At 35.9% G+C, this 17648-nt stretch overlaps 1 protein-coding gene across 2 annotated transcripts in view; it reads left to right on the top strand.

The window, feature by feature from the left end:
- Positions 1 to 17648, top strand: part of DGKB (diacylglycerol kinase beta) — a 368802-nt gene that overhangs the window by 221886 nt on the left and 129268 nt on the right. For both annotated transcript variants that reach the window (XR_007378050.1, XM_048950623.1), the window contains one exon: positions 17011 to 17101. Coding sequence is in view for 1 of the 2 variants with exons in the window: in XM_048950623.1 (XP_048806580.1) it covers positions 17011 to 17101 (91 nt within the window). In the remaining variant the exon portion in view is untranslated. The remainder of the gene's footprint in view (positions 1 to 17010; positions 17102 to 17648) is intronic.

The following is a 17648-nucleotide window of genomic DNA, read 5'->3' as shown; positions in this document are numbered from 1 at the left end:
ACTGCTGTTTGAGTTTAACCTCTGAATTTAGATGATCCATTAGAAAGATCAATTCCTTAACCTTTATTTAGGACTCTGTCAACTCTCCTTGTGATACGAAGACTGTTTGTCATTCACCTACATATGGCTGCAGTCCAGATAGACAATTCTAACTTAATAAATAAATAAATAAATAGTTACTATAGAAAGTGTAGAAATCTCTTGCTTAAGACATAAACCTACCCATCACCTCTTTTACTTTTCTATTCTTCCTAAAAGTTTTTGAATCAGAGAAAAGAACCTGCTGCAGTGTGGCAGTTGTGTCCATGATTATTATGTATTTTTGTAACCCTCTGAGGAACGAGTATGAAGCTGCAGCAGTCTTCATGTGCACAATTTACAGTATGGATCCATTCACTGCAATTAGTATGCAGGAAGTTTTTTTTAAATTCTCAGACTAACTACAGAAAAAGTAATGTTTTACCTGCCATGTTGTGATAGTCTGCACTTTATCAGAGAATATGTGTGTAAACAATAAAACTAAGTGCCCAGATCAGAGAGAAACTCTCCCTGGAAAAGAGCACATCACAACTTCTGTGACCTGACAGAAAATTCTTTTACAGCTCCACTGTGCAAAATAAGAGGTCTTTCTTGTGCACTCCTAGATAGAGGGAGGAAAAACTGTTAGGGTCCAGCAAACATCTGGTAGCTCAGCAATGACATAGAGGTGCTCATTGGTTCTGATAGCTGCCTGCTTCACAGCAGTATATAAGCAGAAATCTTTGAAATTGATTAATATGAATAATGAAGGATTGCATGATCTGTGACAGAAAGAAACTTCACCATAACTAAACTCATTAATGAAAAGAATGTTTCCTGTATAAGAAAAATCCTTATTTATTTTCCTCATTTGCAGTACTCCATTTTTTAATAACTTGACAGCAAATAAGATTTTTAACAATAATTTTCTCCATCGGGCACTGTTAGTATCTCACTGTGAAAAAGGTTGAATGGGATGTCATTGTCCTTTAACTTTAACAAGTGCTGCTGATGGATGTGGTCCATTTAAATGTACAACAGAGAGCTGAACTAGATAACGAACTTATTATTACTCTCTGAGGATTACAGGTTAGTCCCAGAGGAGTGCAGTAAGCCATCTACTGGCAGTATATCTACTGGCTAAACAATAGCCAGAAGGCTGACTGGAGATATTGATTTACTTTCTAGGCTATTTAGACCTTAATGGTGGAGAAAAGCTGAAGTGCTGTTTACTTTTCTGCCAGAATCGACCAAACAACGAGTCCATTTTTTACAGACTTTTGATTGATTTCGCTTAGAGGAATTAGAGGTGATTTATTTTTAAGCTGAAAGCAACTCGTAAATATCTCCTGCTACACAGGTTCCCTGAGAGTAAATGTTAAGTGGAAATACTTACTGAGAAATACTTTGCTGCAAATCAATGTGTGCAGGTAATACTCCTCAGTAGCAACAGTCAGGTGTTGGACACCTTTCTTGAGGGTGGTCAGGACTCTACAGCATGATGCACAGTAGTTTTAGAAGCCTCAACTTTTGTGAACTGGAACGAAACTGATTGCTCAGCTGAATTTTTGCCAGCTGTACCCTGCTTAGAAAAGGGCTGTGGTGGTGGGAGCATAAGTGGTGCTCAAGGTCAGTAGTGAGCAGCTTAAATATTTGATGGATGACAGTGGTAATTTGTCACGTGACAGTTCCCCGTGATACTTCGTACTCGCAGGAACTCTCTAGCTCTAAGAGGCAACTGGGAGAAGAAACAGGTTTTGGAATAAAGCATTTTCTGAATGGAACAAATTTTAAGAAATGCTGCTGAGCACACTGAGAGATGCAGACACGACTAAACACAACATACTATATTCATTATTTCCTGGTATTTAAAAAAATAAATAAATAACCTATCTGGATAACCTATCTGGCAAAGGGCTTAGATTTATACAAGAGACTGAGGGTGTCAGGTATGTTAGTGCTGTTAATAAAAAGTTAAGTTTCCAAAATGAAAGGAAACAAAAAATCCCTGGTATGTTCTTGTAGAACTTAAAAAGTAGAGCTGGTACGATAATAGTATTCCTACAGAGAGATAAAAGCCACAATTTTACATTAGTTAAAAGCACACAGTCTGTAATTAGTACTTAGGAAAATTCTGTAGGCATTAGTTCACTTGCAAAGATAAGAATTTTTTTTTCAGAAAGCATAGTGCAGTTCTGCCTTACCTTAACAGCCTCTTTGTCTCATAAAAACAGTGCTGTTTTCACTGAACAGGTTTGGCTTTTTCCACCCCCTTCCCTGAAGGGACTTAGATTTAGTTAATGTGCTTAACCCAGAAACATGTACCTGTTACCTGAAAACTGTAATTACAGACAATTCTGGGACTTGCCCAGGATCGTGTATATATGGATCTTTTCGATCTGAAAGTTATATTTCAAATCTTATGTCTATGCTATGTCCCCATACCATCCAAGTAATGAATTGCAGTTTGATACATTTGATTCAACCTTGGTTATGCGTTACATACTACATGGAATCATAGAATCATGGGGGTGGAAGGGACCTCTGGACCATCAATTCCAACACCCCTGTTAAAGCAGATTCTCTACAGTAAGTTGAGCAGGAAAGCATCCAGACAAGTCTTGCATATCTCCAGCAGAGGAGACTTTACAACCTCTCTGCTCCGCTGCCCTTGGAGATGTTCTTCCTTGCATGTTTGTATGGAAATTCCTGCATTCCATTTTTTGCCTATTATCCCTTGCTCTAGCACTGCACACCACTGAAATGGGCCTGGCCCCATCCACTGACTCCTGCATTTTAGATATTTATAAACATGGATGAGATCTCTTCTCAGTCTTCTCTTCTTCAGGCTGAACAATCCCAGGTATCTCAGCTTTTCCTTGTACAGGACATGTTCCTGGCCTCTAATAATCTTTGTGGCCATCCATTGAACTCCCTCTAGAATTTATCTGTCTTTTTTGAGCTGAGGAGCCTGGAATTGGGCACAGGATTCCAGCTGTTGCCTCACCAGGTCAGAGTAAAGAATAACCTCCGTCCAGCTGCTGGCCCTGCTTTTTTAATGCACCCAAAGGAACCAAGGCTTTTTTGACTGTGAGGGCACGTTGCTGGCTCATGACCAAACTGTTGGTCATGAGAGAAAATCCCTTTCTCTGGACAAAAACCTAAACAAAACACTAAAATGCATTGCTGTATTTAAGAATTGTAAGGACTGTACTATACAATAAAACAACAATCATTTTTAGTGCTGCTGTATCTGTAGACCGATGCAAAGGTTCTGCAAAAAAGCTGAAAATCTCAACATATACGTCATTCTAATTCTTCACTCAGTATTACAACGAAAAATGATGAATTGGTCTGTGCTCCCAGTTGATAGGCTCTGCTGAAGTGTTTGATCCACCTTCTTTTTATAAAACACATCCTATGTAGTCAGCATGCTATGCTTAGTGCATACTGCTGTGAAGGGCCAAGCCGAAAATTTTATAAGATGCTTCATACATAGTTCCTCTTAAATGTTTTTGTTTGTTAAGATTTGGAGAAGTTCACTTGCCCTTTCTCAGAACTAACATTGTAGAGCCGTATTTTATGGTTTTTATTACTTTTCTTCAGACATAAACTTTATTGCAGAATACCTTTTGCACATCCATTTTAGATGCCAGTCTTATATAATTTAATACACTCTTAAGATTTGAATTTTTTTTTTTTTTAAAGAAAGCCAAGCCTGCAAGCTATATTCTATTATTTAAATACAGCTATTTGTGTTGTTGGAAATATTACCTGCAGTTCTCAGGAACTCTAGTGATGCAGCATTTTTTTATACTGACAATTTCTATTTCCTTATCAATATGCTCAAAATTCACAAAAAAGCTGTGCATGTTTTTTAACAAAAGATGTGCATCTGATGCTTTCTGTGTAGCTAACCACTCTGTCTAGATGTACCAGTTTAATTTAGATTTCTGTTTGTTTTGTCTTGTTACTTTTTAAATTCAAGCTATGGAATGACTGAACAGAAATAGAAGGCAGAGTACATATACTTTAAATATAATTTGAATGGCTTATTTTGTCTTAGTTTATATAAACTAGAAAATAACTAATCTAAAATTACCAACTTTTATACTACAGTATAGCCCCAATTCCGCTAACATTGAAGTACTTCATTTTATCTCCTGTGAGTAGCTCCTTTGATTTCTATTTCTTACCTCAAAATCATACACCCTAAAATCTGTACTTATTTGTTTAGATTTAGGAAACCTTTTAAACCAGTGCAATTTTCAAGTCAACCAGTCTTTGCAATTCCACAAATTTGTAGAAATCAGATCAATGATTCTAACTGACAGTATCCTTATTTACCATGTTTGACTTCCTTATCAAGTTTATGTCCTAAATTATTATGACTTTAAAGCAAAGGATGATCTCTTCCATTTGTCTCAGGAGCTGAAAAGCAGTGAGTAAGGATGAAGTTCAAAGAAATCTAAATCTGGTTTGTGCTTTTCTTTTTTTTTTTTTTTTTTCCTTGCAAGTAAACTGCATTAGGAAAGAAAACAACAGCTGGTAGCATGGAGCTGTGATAGATTTTAAAAAGCAGGGGTGAAGTAATGATTAGAAATGCAATATGTAGCTGTAGTGTAAGAAGGAAAGCTGAAGGCTCCAAACAAGACAAATATAACTTAGGTAGAAGCACAGGGCTTACTTGATAGCTTAGAATTATTACCCATATAGGTTCGTTCCTCACCAGTTCTCTGGCAGCAGAAAAGAATCCTACCAGACTGTTGCTAAATTTAACTATTGCTGTAGAATACGATTATCCAAAATTTACAAAGACAGTTTTCTTGGAGTGACTTTTGTGTATATCCTTGTGAAAAAGGAGATAGATCTATAGACATCCTCAAATGAGAATGTATATAATAACTGGCATAGAAGGCACTTGGAGAACCATTTTATGGATTTATTTTAAGCATGCTTTTGAAAAGATATTGATTTATTCTTGATTGCCCCTATTTTACACTGTAGTGTAGCACAAAGATTAAAAAATAAGTGTTCAAAATGCAACATTCTAAAAGGTTAAACAGATGCCATGCGGCTACATAAAACACAGATGTTTGAAGACTTATTTGCTGCTCATCCAACAAGACTTCAGATAGAATGACTTTTGGTCACACAGCTCTATGCTGTGGAACAAAAAGAGGGCAGCGTGCCTGGCTTTACTCTATCTTACCCACTTAGGTGCTACTCAGTGTAGAAAGTTTTGTATTTTTAAGGGCGAGGTGATAAGTAGTTATAGTTGTAGAATTTATTATTTATATAGCCACCACGTGCATCTTCAATGCTGAGTTCTGATTTCTACTAAGTAAAGACCTTCTGTCACACTAAAATGCATTCTGAAGTCTCTGCAGAAGCTATTATAGAGCAGCGTTTTTAACCGCAGCTGATGACTGTGTTCAGTTTTCAGGGGGAAAAAAAATGTTACCTAAATATATATACTCTTGTATAGACCATTAATGCTATTTCCAGGTTTCTAAATAATGTGGCCTTTTAAAAGCAAAAGCTGCCAAAAAAAATGCCATCCTCGCCTAGACAATAGAAAAGGACAACTGTTATTTAATACCTGTGAACTTCTGTTTCACAGAGCTTGATCCATGTGTTTCACATGTTTCATCTACCTGTTCTTTTACATGGTCTGCTCCTAAGAGCTAGCAGTTGAGCTGTAACCATCCTGTAGGAAATAAGGAAGCACAGCTTTCTGGATTGGAGGATGGGTTACATGGAATTTGATTTGAGCGTTCTCAGAAGAGGAGACTAGAAAGTAGGAACAGCTGATGTTGGGTTTTGTATTTAAGGTGCTGTAGGGAATGCAGGTGGATTGGGTTGAATTTCAAGTTCACTTCCTGAGCAATTCTGTGTGGTAAGTCACTAAAAGTCTTTTGAATACAGAAGATTAAATGTCTTGTCCCACCTAAGTACTTAAAGGGTAATGGTTTTTAAATTCTCCTTCTGCAGTGAAAATGAGGAATATTGAGACTTTGTTTATATTGTGGAGTTTTTTTAATTGTGCTTTTTTGTTATTTTTTGTTTTTCTTTATGTGAGTTGTGTTTTTTTTTCTATTTATGTGAATGTCCATTGAGATGAGACAGGTTTTCATTTTGAAATTAAACACCTAAACATGACACCTAAACCGTAACATTTCTAGGGGAGCTTGTGTATGCATGATCTAGATGCCAATCTTCTGATTTCAGTAAACTGAGAACCAGTTAGGTCTCTCTGTGAAGCCTGGAGAGCAATTCTGCCTACTTAGCTCCAATGAATCACACCTTTAGTGTCATTTGGTTGATGTCTTTTGTTTCCAAGGGGAATACAGCTGGCAAGTTCAAAGGAATACAAAGATGTTGACACACCTAAGTCTAATGTTAAACTGAATCACAGGTAAGCCAACTAATTCTTAGAAGTGGTCCTCTCTTAGAGAGAATCAGAAGATAGTGAAACTTGAAAAGGATGAGGCTTCCTAAACTCATAAATCTTCATTCAGTTCATTCAGTAAAAGAAGCTTTAAAGTCCTGTGTATCCCAGTCAGAGAGGCAGAGATGTTTAGTCCAGCTCCAATTTCATCAGACCTAAATTTTTCTGGTGGAAATCTGAGGAAAACAGATCTTGCCAAAAAAAGATTTTCTCCTACACAGACTGTCTGATGTTTCTGCCATATCTTCATGCAAGAGTTGCTCACTGTTCCTTTGAAACATATGATTGCTTACCTTTTTTCCTTTATTCCTTAAGCTACTTGCATCCTACCTGGGAATGGCATAAAGCATGGTGTTTTAGGGGAATGTGGAGGGGTTTTTTAGGCAAGAATTAAATAGAAGCATTGAGATACTTTGTTATTTCAGTGGAAGCTAGAATGTAAATATTGGGTAGAGGAAAAGATAAAATAATTACATATGCATCCCTACTTTACAAGGAAGTAAAACTGGTTGATATGTTTGTTTCTAAAACAGTTACAACTGTGCACGTGAAGCAGCCAGTGAGGAATCCCTCCTTGCAAACCTGTCTCTAAACCTCTGAACTGCCTTAACAATGATCTCATTAATTTAAGTGCTACTCAGTGTCCTATTTGCTCTTACATACCCATGGTAGTGGGTAAGAGAAAGGAAAATTGTTTTATTCTTGTGACATTATTTAAAGATCAAATGTGAAAGTCTGTGACATTGCTCTGAGACAGTAGGTCTATTATAACATATGCAGAGAGTTGAGTTTTTTTCTTAACACAGTTTTGTTGATTTCTCTAGTACAACCAAGACTGGTAAATGCAGAACTGTTTATAGGCTTTATTTTTGTTCATGTTAAAAATCCTCTTCAGATTAATGAGTCATTGGTGCCTCAGCATCTGCTCCCTAGATTGGGGAATTTGGGAAAGAAGCTGAAGGGGAAAATGAGGATAAAAATAAGTAAAATGTTAAAAGCAGAAATCTTTATGATGGGAAATAGATGGAAAGGATTTAAGAACTGTTACAGGAATGTTCATTTAGTGGAACTAAATGACAAATTAAATGAAGATACTTTTTAGGTAAACTTTTTAAGAAACTAAACTGTTGGTTTTTATTGGTCTTACTAATTACTGTTTGTAAAACAGCATATATTAAAAAGCAAGTGTTATTTAAATTGGCTACTTCTATCATAGACAAGAAACTGTACCCTGTTACAAAGGAATATCATATAAACTGTTATCAGCCAGGTATCACACAGTTTTATAATAGCTGGCTTTTTATCAGGCTGTAGGTTAACATCCTACAATTTGTCTCATTTCTATGACTTCAGGAGGAACATACTCTCATTTTCACATGAAGATCCTTTGCACATTGATACAAAATAGATGCTGTCTGAGGTACAACTCAAGTCACTGAGTTCCTGCTGTATTCTAGTACTTAACACGGAACTTTGAGGCTCTTCAAATCATTGAAGATGCTGTTTTTATTATGGTTATAGCACTTTTTATTCATAGATTAGGATAAAATTCCTCTCTGTATGTTAGCAGGATTTACTATTCCCTGGTATCTGTAGTGTGAGGAAGGTATGTGAAAAAGACAGTACAGATAATACAATGAAAGTAGGTTTCATGGCTGACAACTGGAGAAGATAGGTTATAGATGAGTCTGACAGTTAGGATGTTTTCTGATTACTGTGTTTCTCTGGTAGTCCAGGAAACAGAGCAAATCCTTCCAATCTGGTTTTCTCTTGAAAACCTAGACAAATAACATTCTGATCAATAGTCTTACAAAATCAAGAAACAGTGCATGAACCTCTGCTGAATTTGTCATACTGTTTGTCTGCAAATATGTAAATAATAAATGATGTTCAGAAACATCAGTCCCTGTCTATACTCTGTGGACTGACTAGTACTTATATCTGGACTCCTGTACAAAGATTTCAATCAAAATGGAAAATTGGAGCTTGAGATAAGACTTGGTAATAAGTGGTGAAACACTCTGTGAGGAGAAATAGATAATACAACAAAAATAGTTACAGAAAAGAGGAAATGTGTTTGTGATCAGAAACTTAGGAATGTAGAAATAACCATTCACTGTCAACCAAAAGGTCTACCTTGCCAGGTGCTCTTTCTGCAGTGCTTTCTACTGATCAGTATAAGAGAAGAGGGAAATATAATAATATTTGCATACTCATAGTGGACTTCAGTGGACAATTCTTCCACGAGTCTCTTAAACCATACAGATGTTAACATCCTGTTACAAATAGTTTAGCATCTTAACTACATATTGTGTAAAGAATCCTCTTGTTGTAGCTATAGGCTCCTATTTTCTTTTCACTAGTGTAATTTTTCCATAGGAAAGATGGTGAGTAGTCATTCCCTATTCATTCTTTTTGTAGCAAACATGATCTTAGAGAGCTCTATTATATCTCCCACATTTATTACATTTCTTGGCTGGGGAATTTAAAAAAAATAATAATAATGTTCAGCATTCATAACAACATTCATTGAAATGCTATCAAACACTGTTCTGGCACTTAGTTCAATATGTATTTTAAACCCAAGACCTTATTGGTGAGAGCTCATCATTATTTGCAAAATTAGAATTATTTTTCTTTTTCCTCTGTGAATCTCTTTAGATTTATCGAAAGTTCATCTGCATTTTTGTAGCCCAGTCACTCAGTACTGTGAGATCCTTTTGCCCTTCATGATTTGTGTTTATTACTGCAACTGATCCAAATGTTTCCCAGAGTGGGTTCTTGGGCAGATAGGAGAGCACAGCTGAAGGCAGAAGCAGAACTGAATGGGCAAGGGGGAAGGATGGTGGTGACAGCTGTAGGCAGCTGGGAGAAAACCAGCTACAGAGAATTGGGGCAGGTAAGGTATACAGCAGAAACTGCAGAACTACTGTGTTGAAAAGTGCAAGCTACTGTGCAAAACTGTACTGTGAAGCATGAGAGAAAAAGGAATCAAATACAGCTTCAGAGTGGTATCTGTAGAAATAATAAGTGTCAAACAGAGACAGTCTCAAAATGCTTCTTATTGATATAAGATTTTATGTGGTAAATTTTCAACGACTTGTAGTGTCATTGTAGATAATGTGAAAATTTTGTAACTGTGTGTTCTTCTGCACATCTTTGCTTATGCTGTATGCCATAAGAGATTAGCACTTAGATTTGCCGTAAGTACAGTTGGTAATGGGAAAAGGAAAAAATTGACAGAGATGTCTCTATTAAAATCATGCCAGTCACACATAAATCTCTTATGGATGTGCATCTCCACTGGCTATTTCCTTACTTTTGCGTATGATTCATTATAAAGCAGAACAGGAATTATGTGATTGTTAAGACAGAAGTGGAAAGAAAAGAAGAACATTAGAAAAAGTCATACATTCTTATTAATATATATTATGTGCTTCAGTGAAATCATTTTTACCTAAGTATAAAATTACCCAGATAATAGATTTATGAACAGTGAGAAAAGATGGAAAATATGTTGTCTATTGGGAACTTATGTGAGAAAGACGGGACTTGATAAAAAAATATTCTTTATCTTGAATTGTGCAAAGCATTGAAAAGTTTTTAGCAACACAATTTTTATTTATCAGTTATTTGGTCTTTCTTTAATTAGATAAAATCCAATGTATCAGCACATTTTATTAGCAATAACATAAAACACAGTCGCCATGACTTACAATTTGCTGTACATTTTACTTCTATTAGTCTTCATCGTATGTTTCACAGGCTAGGACTCAACAAAACAAAAGCAGCAATTTCAGACAACTTAATAAGCTTTTCTAGGACCTGAGGAAAATCAGACAGTTGAGGTTAAAGGTACTTTTATTCCCAATTGCAGGGACAGGTTTCTGTAACTGTATTTCATTTGTTCCTTGGTGCAGAATTTTTATTTTTTGTCACACTGGGGACCAGCACTAGAGCTTGTATATTGTTATCTAAAATGCTTTGTGAAGATTCAAACTTTAATAACCTGTTAGCCAGAAGTTAACAAAAGCAACCAAAAGTAGTTTGCTGCCATAAATTTGACTTTTTTGTCCCGCCCATATTATTTCATGTTTCATGGCAAAAAAAATGAACACTGTCTGAAATAAAATAAATAATAATAAACCTTTCCTAGAGCTAAATTATTCTCCACTGTATGCTATGTGGATACCTATACTCTGATGTCTCTGGTACTACCTAGTATCAGTTTCAGAATATTGGAACAGATATTCAGCTTTTTTTTACCCAGTATGATGCTTCTTGTGCTCCTGGTTTCATTTTCAGACTTCGGATATGTGTGGTTTTACTTTGTCCTATTTTAGGTTTATTTTCTTCCCTTTTCCATTGTATCATCATTTTTCTTTCATCACTGCAGAATTTCAGTGCCGTTTCAAATTAAGTTCCTATCTTATTCTCATTCTTTTCCTTTGATTCCTCATTTTCCCTGATGGTGGTCTCCATTTTTTATTTTTTTTTTTCTACATATACCTGTCAAACACTTTCTCCCCTTGGACTCTTCATGGTTTCTCCATGGTGGAAATATGTGTCTATCGCACATCCCCTTATTTGCAGTGCTCTCTGACATTTCTGATTCTCTGCAGAGAGTCTTTTACACATCTTTTTTCACATTTCCATGGAACAGAGGATAGAAGAGTGATCAAGGGAGATAAAAGATCCAGAGAGTCATGTAGCCACTGGACATCTTCTAGAAATGTGGTGAATGGGATGATAAGCATTCTCTCTTTGGAATTCTTTCACCTGTGTTGTTTCTTTCCCCAGTGAATTTTTTTTTTACTTATGTTCTGTACACTATTGTTCATAAACACTACTCTTAGGATGAAAACTTTATGTTAAGAGATTATGCAAGTTTATGATACAGGCTGATGTCAGCCCTTGATGTTTTCTGGTAAACAAACATTCCTTCTGCAACGTAATTGCAGTAGTTTAATAAAAATATTTTCAGCGGGCAGGCTTTTGGGGAACCAGTATAGTTTATGAAGGAAACAAAGTGCTGTGTGTTCAGGAACAGGTATTTCTGCATAGATTTTTGATAGGGATTGATTTCTAACAGTGCACTTTTTATGAAACGTAGCTTTTCAAGGAATTGGTCACAGGATAGTTAAATTCTTTATGTATTTTACACAGATGGCCAGAGGTATATTACGCCAAGGCCATCTTTATGATAAATTTAAAATCTCTGCTTTGAAAGTGAAGCAGTATCAAAGTAGTTCTAAGTCTATATTGTCAAACACAATTAATATAAGTAAACATATATGTTTTCCTTCAGTTGTTTTTAAAAACTGGTCCAGGCATTTCAACTGAAATTTTATAAAAATTTGTAAAAACTTCAATTATGTGTTTCCCAGTGTAGAAATTGAAGCTTGACACTGCATAATTAAAAAATGGAAATAAATATGCAGTAGGTATTTGAATAAGAAATGCAAATAGACACTGTCATAAACTTAAAAATGTAACAATGAGTGATTGCCCCAATCTCTGAATCTCTGGTAAATCCAGGATATGGCTGGGGTTTTTTTGGTATTAAAAGATATTCTTTTTTTAATCGTCTCAGCTCCCACCTTAGCATTCTATTGCTGAACTATTGTTCCACACATTCTGATAGTGTACTCATTGTAATTAAGTATATGTGCTCTTCAGGTGCAGAATAAAGTATTTATGACTTCCATATTTAGATACAGGACAATTTTTCAATTATATGCCCCATAATTGCTTAATCAGAAAGGTTATATAAAATAGTTTTAGCAGTAGGGGGGTTTTTGATTAACTGATAATGGAGCAAGCCCATATCACGGTTTATTTTGATCATTTTGCCTTGATTACCAAACCTTACCTTGAACTTTTTGAAGAAACATCTCCAAGTTTTTAAGTCTGATACTTATCTGCAGTGCAGAAGTGCTGTAAGAAAGAGCAGTATTAGCCCTTCCATTCTCTTTTGCTGATTTGTTTCATCCCTGTCTAAGAAGCTCATTCCACTTAACAGAAAATTGACTAGTACTTTACTGTGTGGAACACTGCCAGCAAAGAAAGTATTTAGGCTCTTGAAGGAAATTTGGTTTTGTTTATGCATCCATAGACAGTATATATTTTGACATACTGTAATCCAATAGCAGCATTAGATGGGATTGGGTCAGCCTTTAATCATGATTGATGTTTTATTTATATTGTATTTTCAAACAAGAAGATGTTTAAGAGTTTAGCTATGCACTTTGAAGCATACACAAAAACACTTTCCTGTAAAATAATCTATTCCTTTTCCTATTCCTAACACAAAAAGTAATGTAAAGTGCTATTGTATAGCATTTTTTTTTTAACTGAAATAGACTACATCTTTTAGTGAAAATTGGAACAATTAAAAATAATCATCTGCTCTAGGACAGAGAAGTAGACATGACTACATCCCTTGAAGTACTTACTATAAAAATAACAACTAATCTTGTTTAAGGAAAGTTTACTATAATTTGTCTTGATTTCTTTACAGTTCACTCTGCTTTGTATGTGTAAGAAAAGATTAACTACAATTTTCTGTTCAATAAAATTGTAGTTCATTTGAATAAAATTACTGGTAAAGGGAGTTGGTAAATAGTTCAGAAAATAATTTCTATCTATATATATCTTTGTATTGGAAAATTTGATAGAGATTTAGTTAACTAAGGAAAGGACAACAGGCTCACAATGCTACAGTTTTCTACTTAAACTCTTACAGGGTGCATTACAATGACAAGAAATACATCTGCCATCAAAAACTCAAATGATGAATGCACTTAATCTTCTGTCATCTTATTCTACAAGATTTTGATTTATAGGTATACACTTTCTAGTAAACCACTGTTGGTGCTAAGTTTTGATTTTTCTATACACAAAATACATTAATTTGAAACCTTAGATTCTGAACAGTGCCAAGATACTGTCTGTCTGTTTTATCTCTGTGCAAGTCAGAAGCTGGTATAAAATAGGCTTTCCAAAAAAGAAAAGATCATAGAATCATGTATTGCCTTGGGTTGGAAGGTAAAGTTTCAAGCCCCATGCTATGGACCCGCTTGTCACCCAATAGATCAGGCTGCCCAGCATCTCATCCAACTGGCCTTGAACATCTCCAGGGATAGGATGTCCACAGCTTATGTGGGTAGCCTGTGCCAGTGCCTCACTACCCTCTGAGTGAAAAATATCCTCCTAATATCTAATATAAATCTCTCCTATTTTAGTTTAAAGCCATTCCTTTTTGCTGTCAGACCACGTAAAAAGTCAGCCCCCGTTCTGATTAGAAGCTCCTTTTAAGTACTGGAATGCCACATGAAAGTCTCCCAAGAGCCTTCTCTTTTCCAACACGAGCCCAGCTCCCTCAACTTTTCTTCATAGGAGAGGCACTCCAGCCTTCGTGTTCATGGCTTTATCTGGTTTTGCACTATCTGTTCCATGTCTTTCTTGTGCTGGAGGCCCCAGGCCTGGACATGGTACACCAGATGGGGCCTTACAAGTGCTGAGTTGAGAATGACCATCACCTCCCTCATTCTTCTGGCCTTCTCTCATTTGTTGCAGCCAAAGATACTGCTGGCCTTCCAGGCTGCAAGTGCACACTGCTGGTTCATGTCAAGCTTTTCATTCACCGGAACTTTTAAGTCCTTCCTACCGGGGCTGCTTTCAATGAGTTCATCTCCCAGTCTGCACACGTATCTGGGATTGCATCACCTTGCACTTGGTATTTTGAATCTCATTAGGTTCATGTGGTTTCACTTTTCCCAGATCCCTTTGGATGGGATCACTTCCTTCTGCTATAATCAGCCACATCACTCAGCTTAGTGTCATCAGTAAACTAGCTGGGGATGCACTTGACCAGTTATCTAGGTAATTGATAAAGATGTTGAGGAGCACTGGCCCCAAGATGGCCCCCTGGAGGACACACTCATAACTGGCCTCCACCTGGACATGTGGCCTCCACCTCAACCATGTGGCTATGGCCATCCAACCAATTCCTTATCTACTGAATAGGTCACCCTTCAAATGCGTGTCTCTAATTTACAGGTAATAAAAGATACTTTATTTGTGATTTTTTTTTTTTTTTTTTTTTTTTAAAAAAAAAAAACAAAGGCATGAGGAAATGCTCTCAAAGTAGCTGGTATAAAATAGTATCATAATAATAACAGTGTTTTTCTGAAATCTTAAATCAGTTTTTTTTTCCATTGTCTCATTATTCATCGTTTTTATTAGAAAGTAACAGGAAAATAGCAGCATCCAGATTTTTCAAACTGACCCAACAGTACTTTGTTCACCCTTGTTTAGGTATGAAAGGACTACACATCTTTTTAATGTACATTCATGCAAATAGAGCACTGCTAAAAAATCTGCAGGTGTAGGAGGAACATACATAAGATCAATTTCATTCGCAGTCTCTTGTGTGCAAGCTGAGTTGGACCTGGGCTCTTCTGTTGGATGGAGCTATTTTGAGAATTTTGTTTACCCTAGAACAGAATGGACAGAATCCATCCTCAGAAGCTGTTTCCAAACATACACAGATTTTCTGTGCAAAAACTTTTGAAATATTGGGTCTTTTTTTTTTTTTTTTAATTGAAATGTGGCCTTTTCTCTCTTATTATTGCCCTTTCTAATTATTCATATGTCTCCCACCTCAGGTTGCACATCCTTGCACGTCTCTGGAAATGACCAGGAATTAAGTCTCATACTAATGGGTCTCTGGGATTATCCACTACTGCCGTGCCCCTTTCCCCTCTGTGTAAAAGCCATTAGGGAGATTTTAAGAGTGAGTTTTATATGAGTCTGATATTTATGAGTCTTATATTTATACAATGAGTCTTATATTTATACAATCTAAAATACATATAAAAGGTAGAATTAGTACTTTTGCTGGCATATTTGTTGACCATCCATGCCTGCATTTCACTTTTTGCTTCTGCCTTAAGCAAACTCAGTTATTTTCAAGTTTCAAACATACTGCTCTGTGTATTGGAGAACAGTTTATAAAGGTGAGTGCACTGTGTTCATATCTGATTCCTGATGAATAATGAATTCTGAAATAATTAATTCTGATCCGGTCTTTTTATATATATATATTTTTTTTTTAATTTAGCTTTTCATTTTGTTACAGAATAATTGTCTATGATAGTTAAACAAAACCACAAGTACTTATTTGAAATGTTACTGCTGGTGTCCTGATTGATCTGTATGCAATAAATCTGGTAAAACAGAAATGCAGCCTTTATGTATTTGAGGAGAAAAAAATTGTAATCTCTACCTGCTGTCATGATAAACTAAGTAATTTTCTAGTATTTATGAGGGCTGCTCTGAAAGTAATGCCTCCTATTTTACTATGTTGGCCCACATTGTCAAAGATAGATGTTAGTGGCATGGCAGAAGAGGTTCAACCTTCCCGCTTGTAATCCATTACATTTGTTGCTGTGTGATAGATGGCAGCAGAGGGGCAGTCTGACAGAATGGTGTCTGCCATGAAAGTGTGGATGAAACAAAGGTGTGGAATTCATTTCCTCCCTGTGGAGCAAATTGCATCTGTTGATATTCATCAACACTTACTGAATGTTTGGATGACTGAACAGTGATGTGAGTGCAGTACAGGTGGTGTGTTTAAGCAGCAGCACTATCATAGCAGCTGTGAAACATTGGATCACTTCTACTGGGACAGACTTTTATAAGCATGGCATGCAGGCTCTTGTTCTTTGCTGGTGAAAATGTGTAGCTATTGTAGGTGACTGTGTTTGTATCTAAAAATTTGCTCTATCAAGTAGAGTTATTGTACTCTTTCTAGCTGTTGTAGTTTCCATGGAAATAAATAGGAGGCATTACTTTTGGAGCAACCTACACCTATGCTGTTTTTTTTTCTGTTGAATCTATTAATGAATTCCAAAATGCAGATTCCATCACCTTTTTAAAACGTGTTTACAAATTATCTGGTACTACACCTCTCCTACTGCAAAATGTCTAACGATTGTTAGATCTTGAATTTTTATTTTCTTCAAATATCTCATCTATCATCATGAGCAATTTACCTTTAGCTAAGGTAAGGCAAGCTACATTTTTGTCCTGGCTCTTCTCCACAGTAGGAGTGCCCTGCTTGCATACTTAGTGCTCTGTGGGATAGAAATTTTAGCCATCAATCAGAAATCATATAGTAGGTGTAAGACATGAAATAAAATCGATACATTTTTCTGAAGCATGTCACTAGTTAAGTGACAAAAAATATTCTGATAGTCACTGAAAAAGAAAAGTCAAAGGTACATTTGAACCTGTCAGTTCAACACATTCTTGTTATCCCTTTAGGGGATATCATACAGCTTGACACCAACATTTAAGCTTTGAAAATTATGAGCTCATCTATTTCAAATGGGATGTCACATGTTCCCAAGCCTTTGCCATTACTTATAATGGAAGACAGGATGATCAGTTTTGTTCACATATTGATAGTGAATAAGATCTTTTTTCTTTTTCTTTTCTTTTCTTTTTTTTTTTTTTTTTTTTTTTGTTTGTTTCAGAATGAAGAACAAATTTTGGTATTTTGAATTTGGCACTTCGGAAACTTTCTCAGCCACCTGTAAGAAGCTGCATGAATCTGTAGAAATAGAAGTAAGAAGCTAATTGTTGCCTTTATCCTTTAAATGTCACTAGTTTGGCTGAAATGCAGGGAGCAAGGGTGCAGAGTGCCTGAATCCAACAAGGCAATTCAGTGCACATCTTTTCGACCCTATATTCCAAAATATTATTTTTATCATGTCTATTTGTGGTGTAGCCCTGAACACTGGAAACTGAACACCATCAAAGTTCAGTTTGATGATTAGTGAAGTCTTAATACAGTAGACAAGGTCAAGAGGTGAAATATAACATTAAAAATCAATAGGGAGTGTGGCTAGGTCAGATGGAAAAAAATGAAAGACTGTTGGAGGGAGTGAAAGCTGCTGCAGGATTAAAATAAAAAAAAAAAAATACTTATTATTTCTAGATCCCAAGTTTTTATAACCTTTAAAACTCAGTTCCCTAAAATTGTACTTACTTTCCTGAATAAAGGTTAAAGAATATATATATTTTTGAATCGCTCCCCTTCATTAAATAGCTTTTCCCTCTGCACCAGAGGTCATTGTTCCATTATACATTGAACATTAACTGCAAAGACACA

This window comes from Lagopus muta, chromosome 7, assembly GCF_023343835.1.
Source record: "Lagopus muta isolate bLagMut1 chromosome 7, bLagMut1 primary, whole genome shotgun sequence".
In the NCBI taxonomy this organism is placed as follows: domain Eukaryota; kingdom Metazoa; phylum Chordata; class Aves; order Galliformes; family Phasianidae; genus Lagopus; species Lagopus muta.
This window is presented reverse-complemented; position numbering and strand designations above follow the sequence as displayed.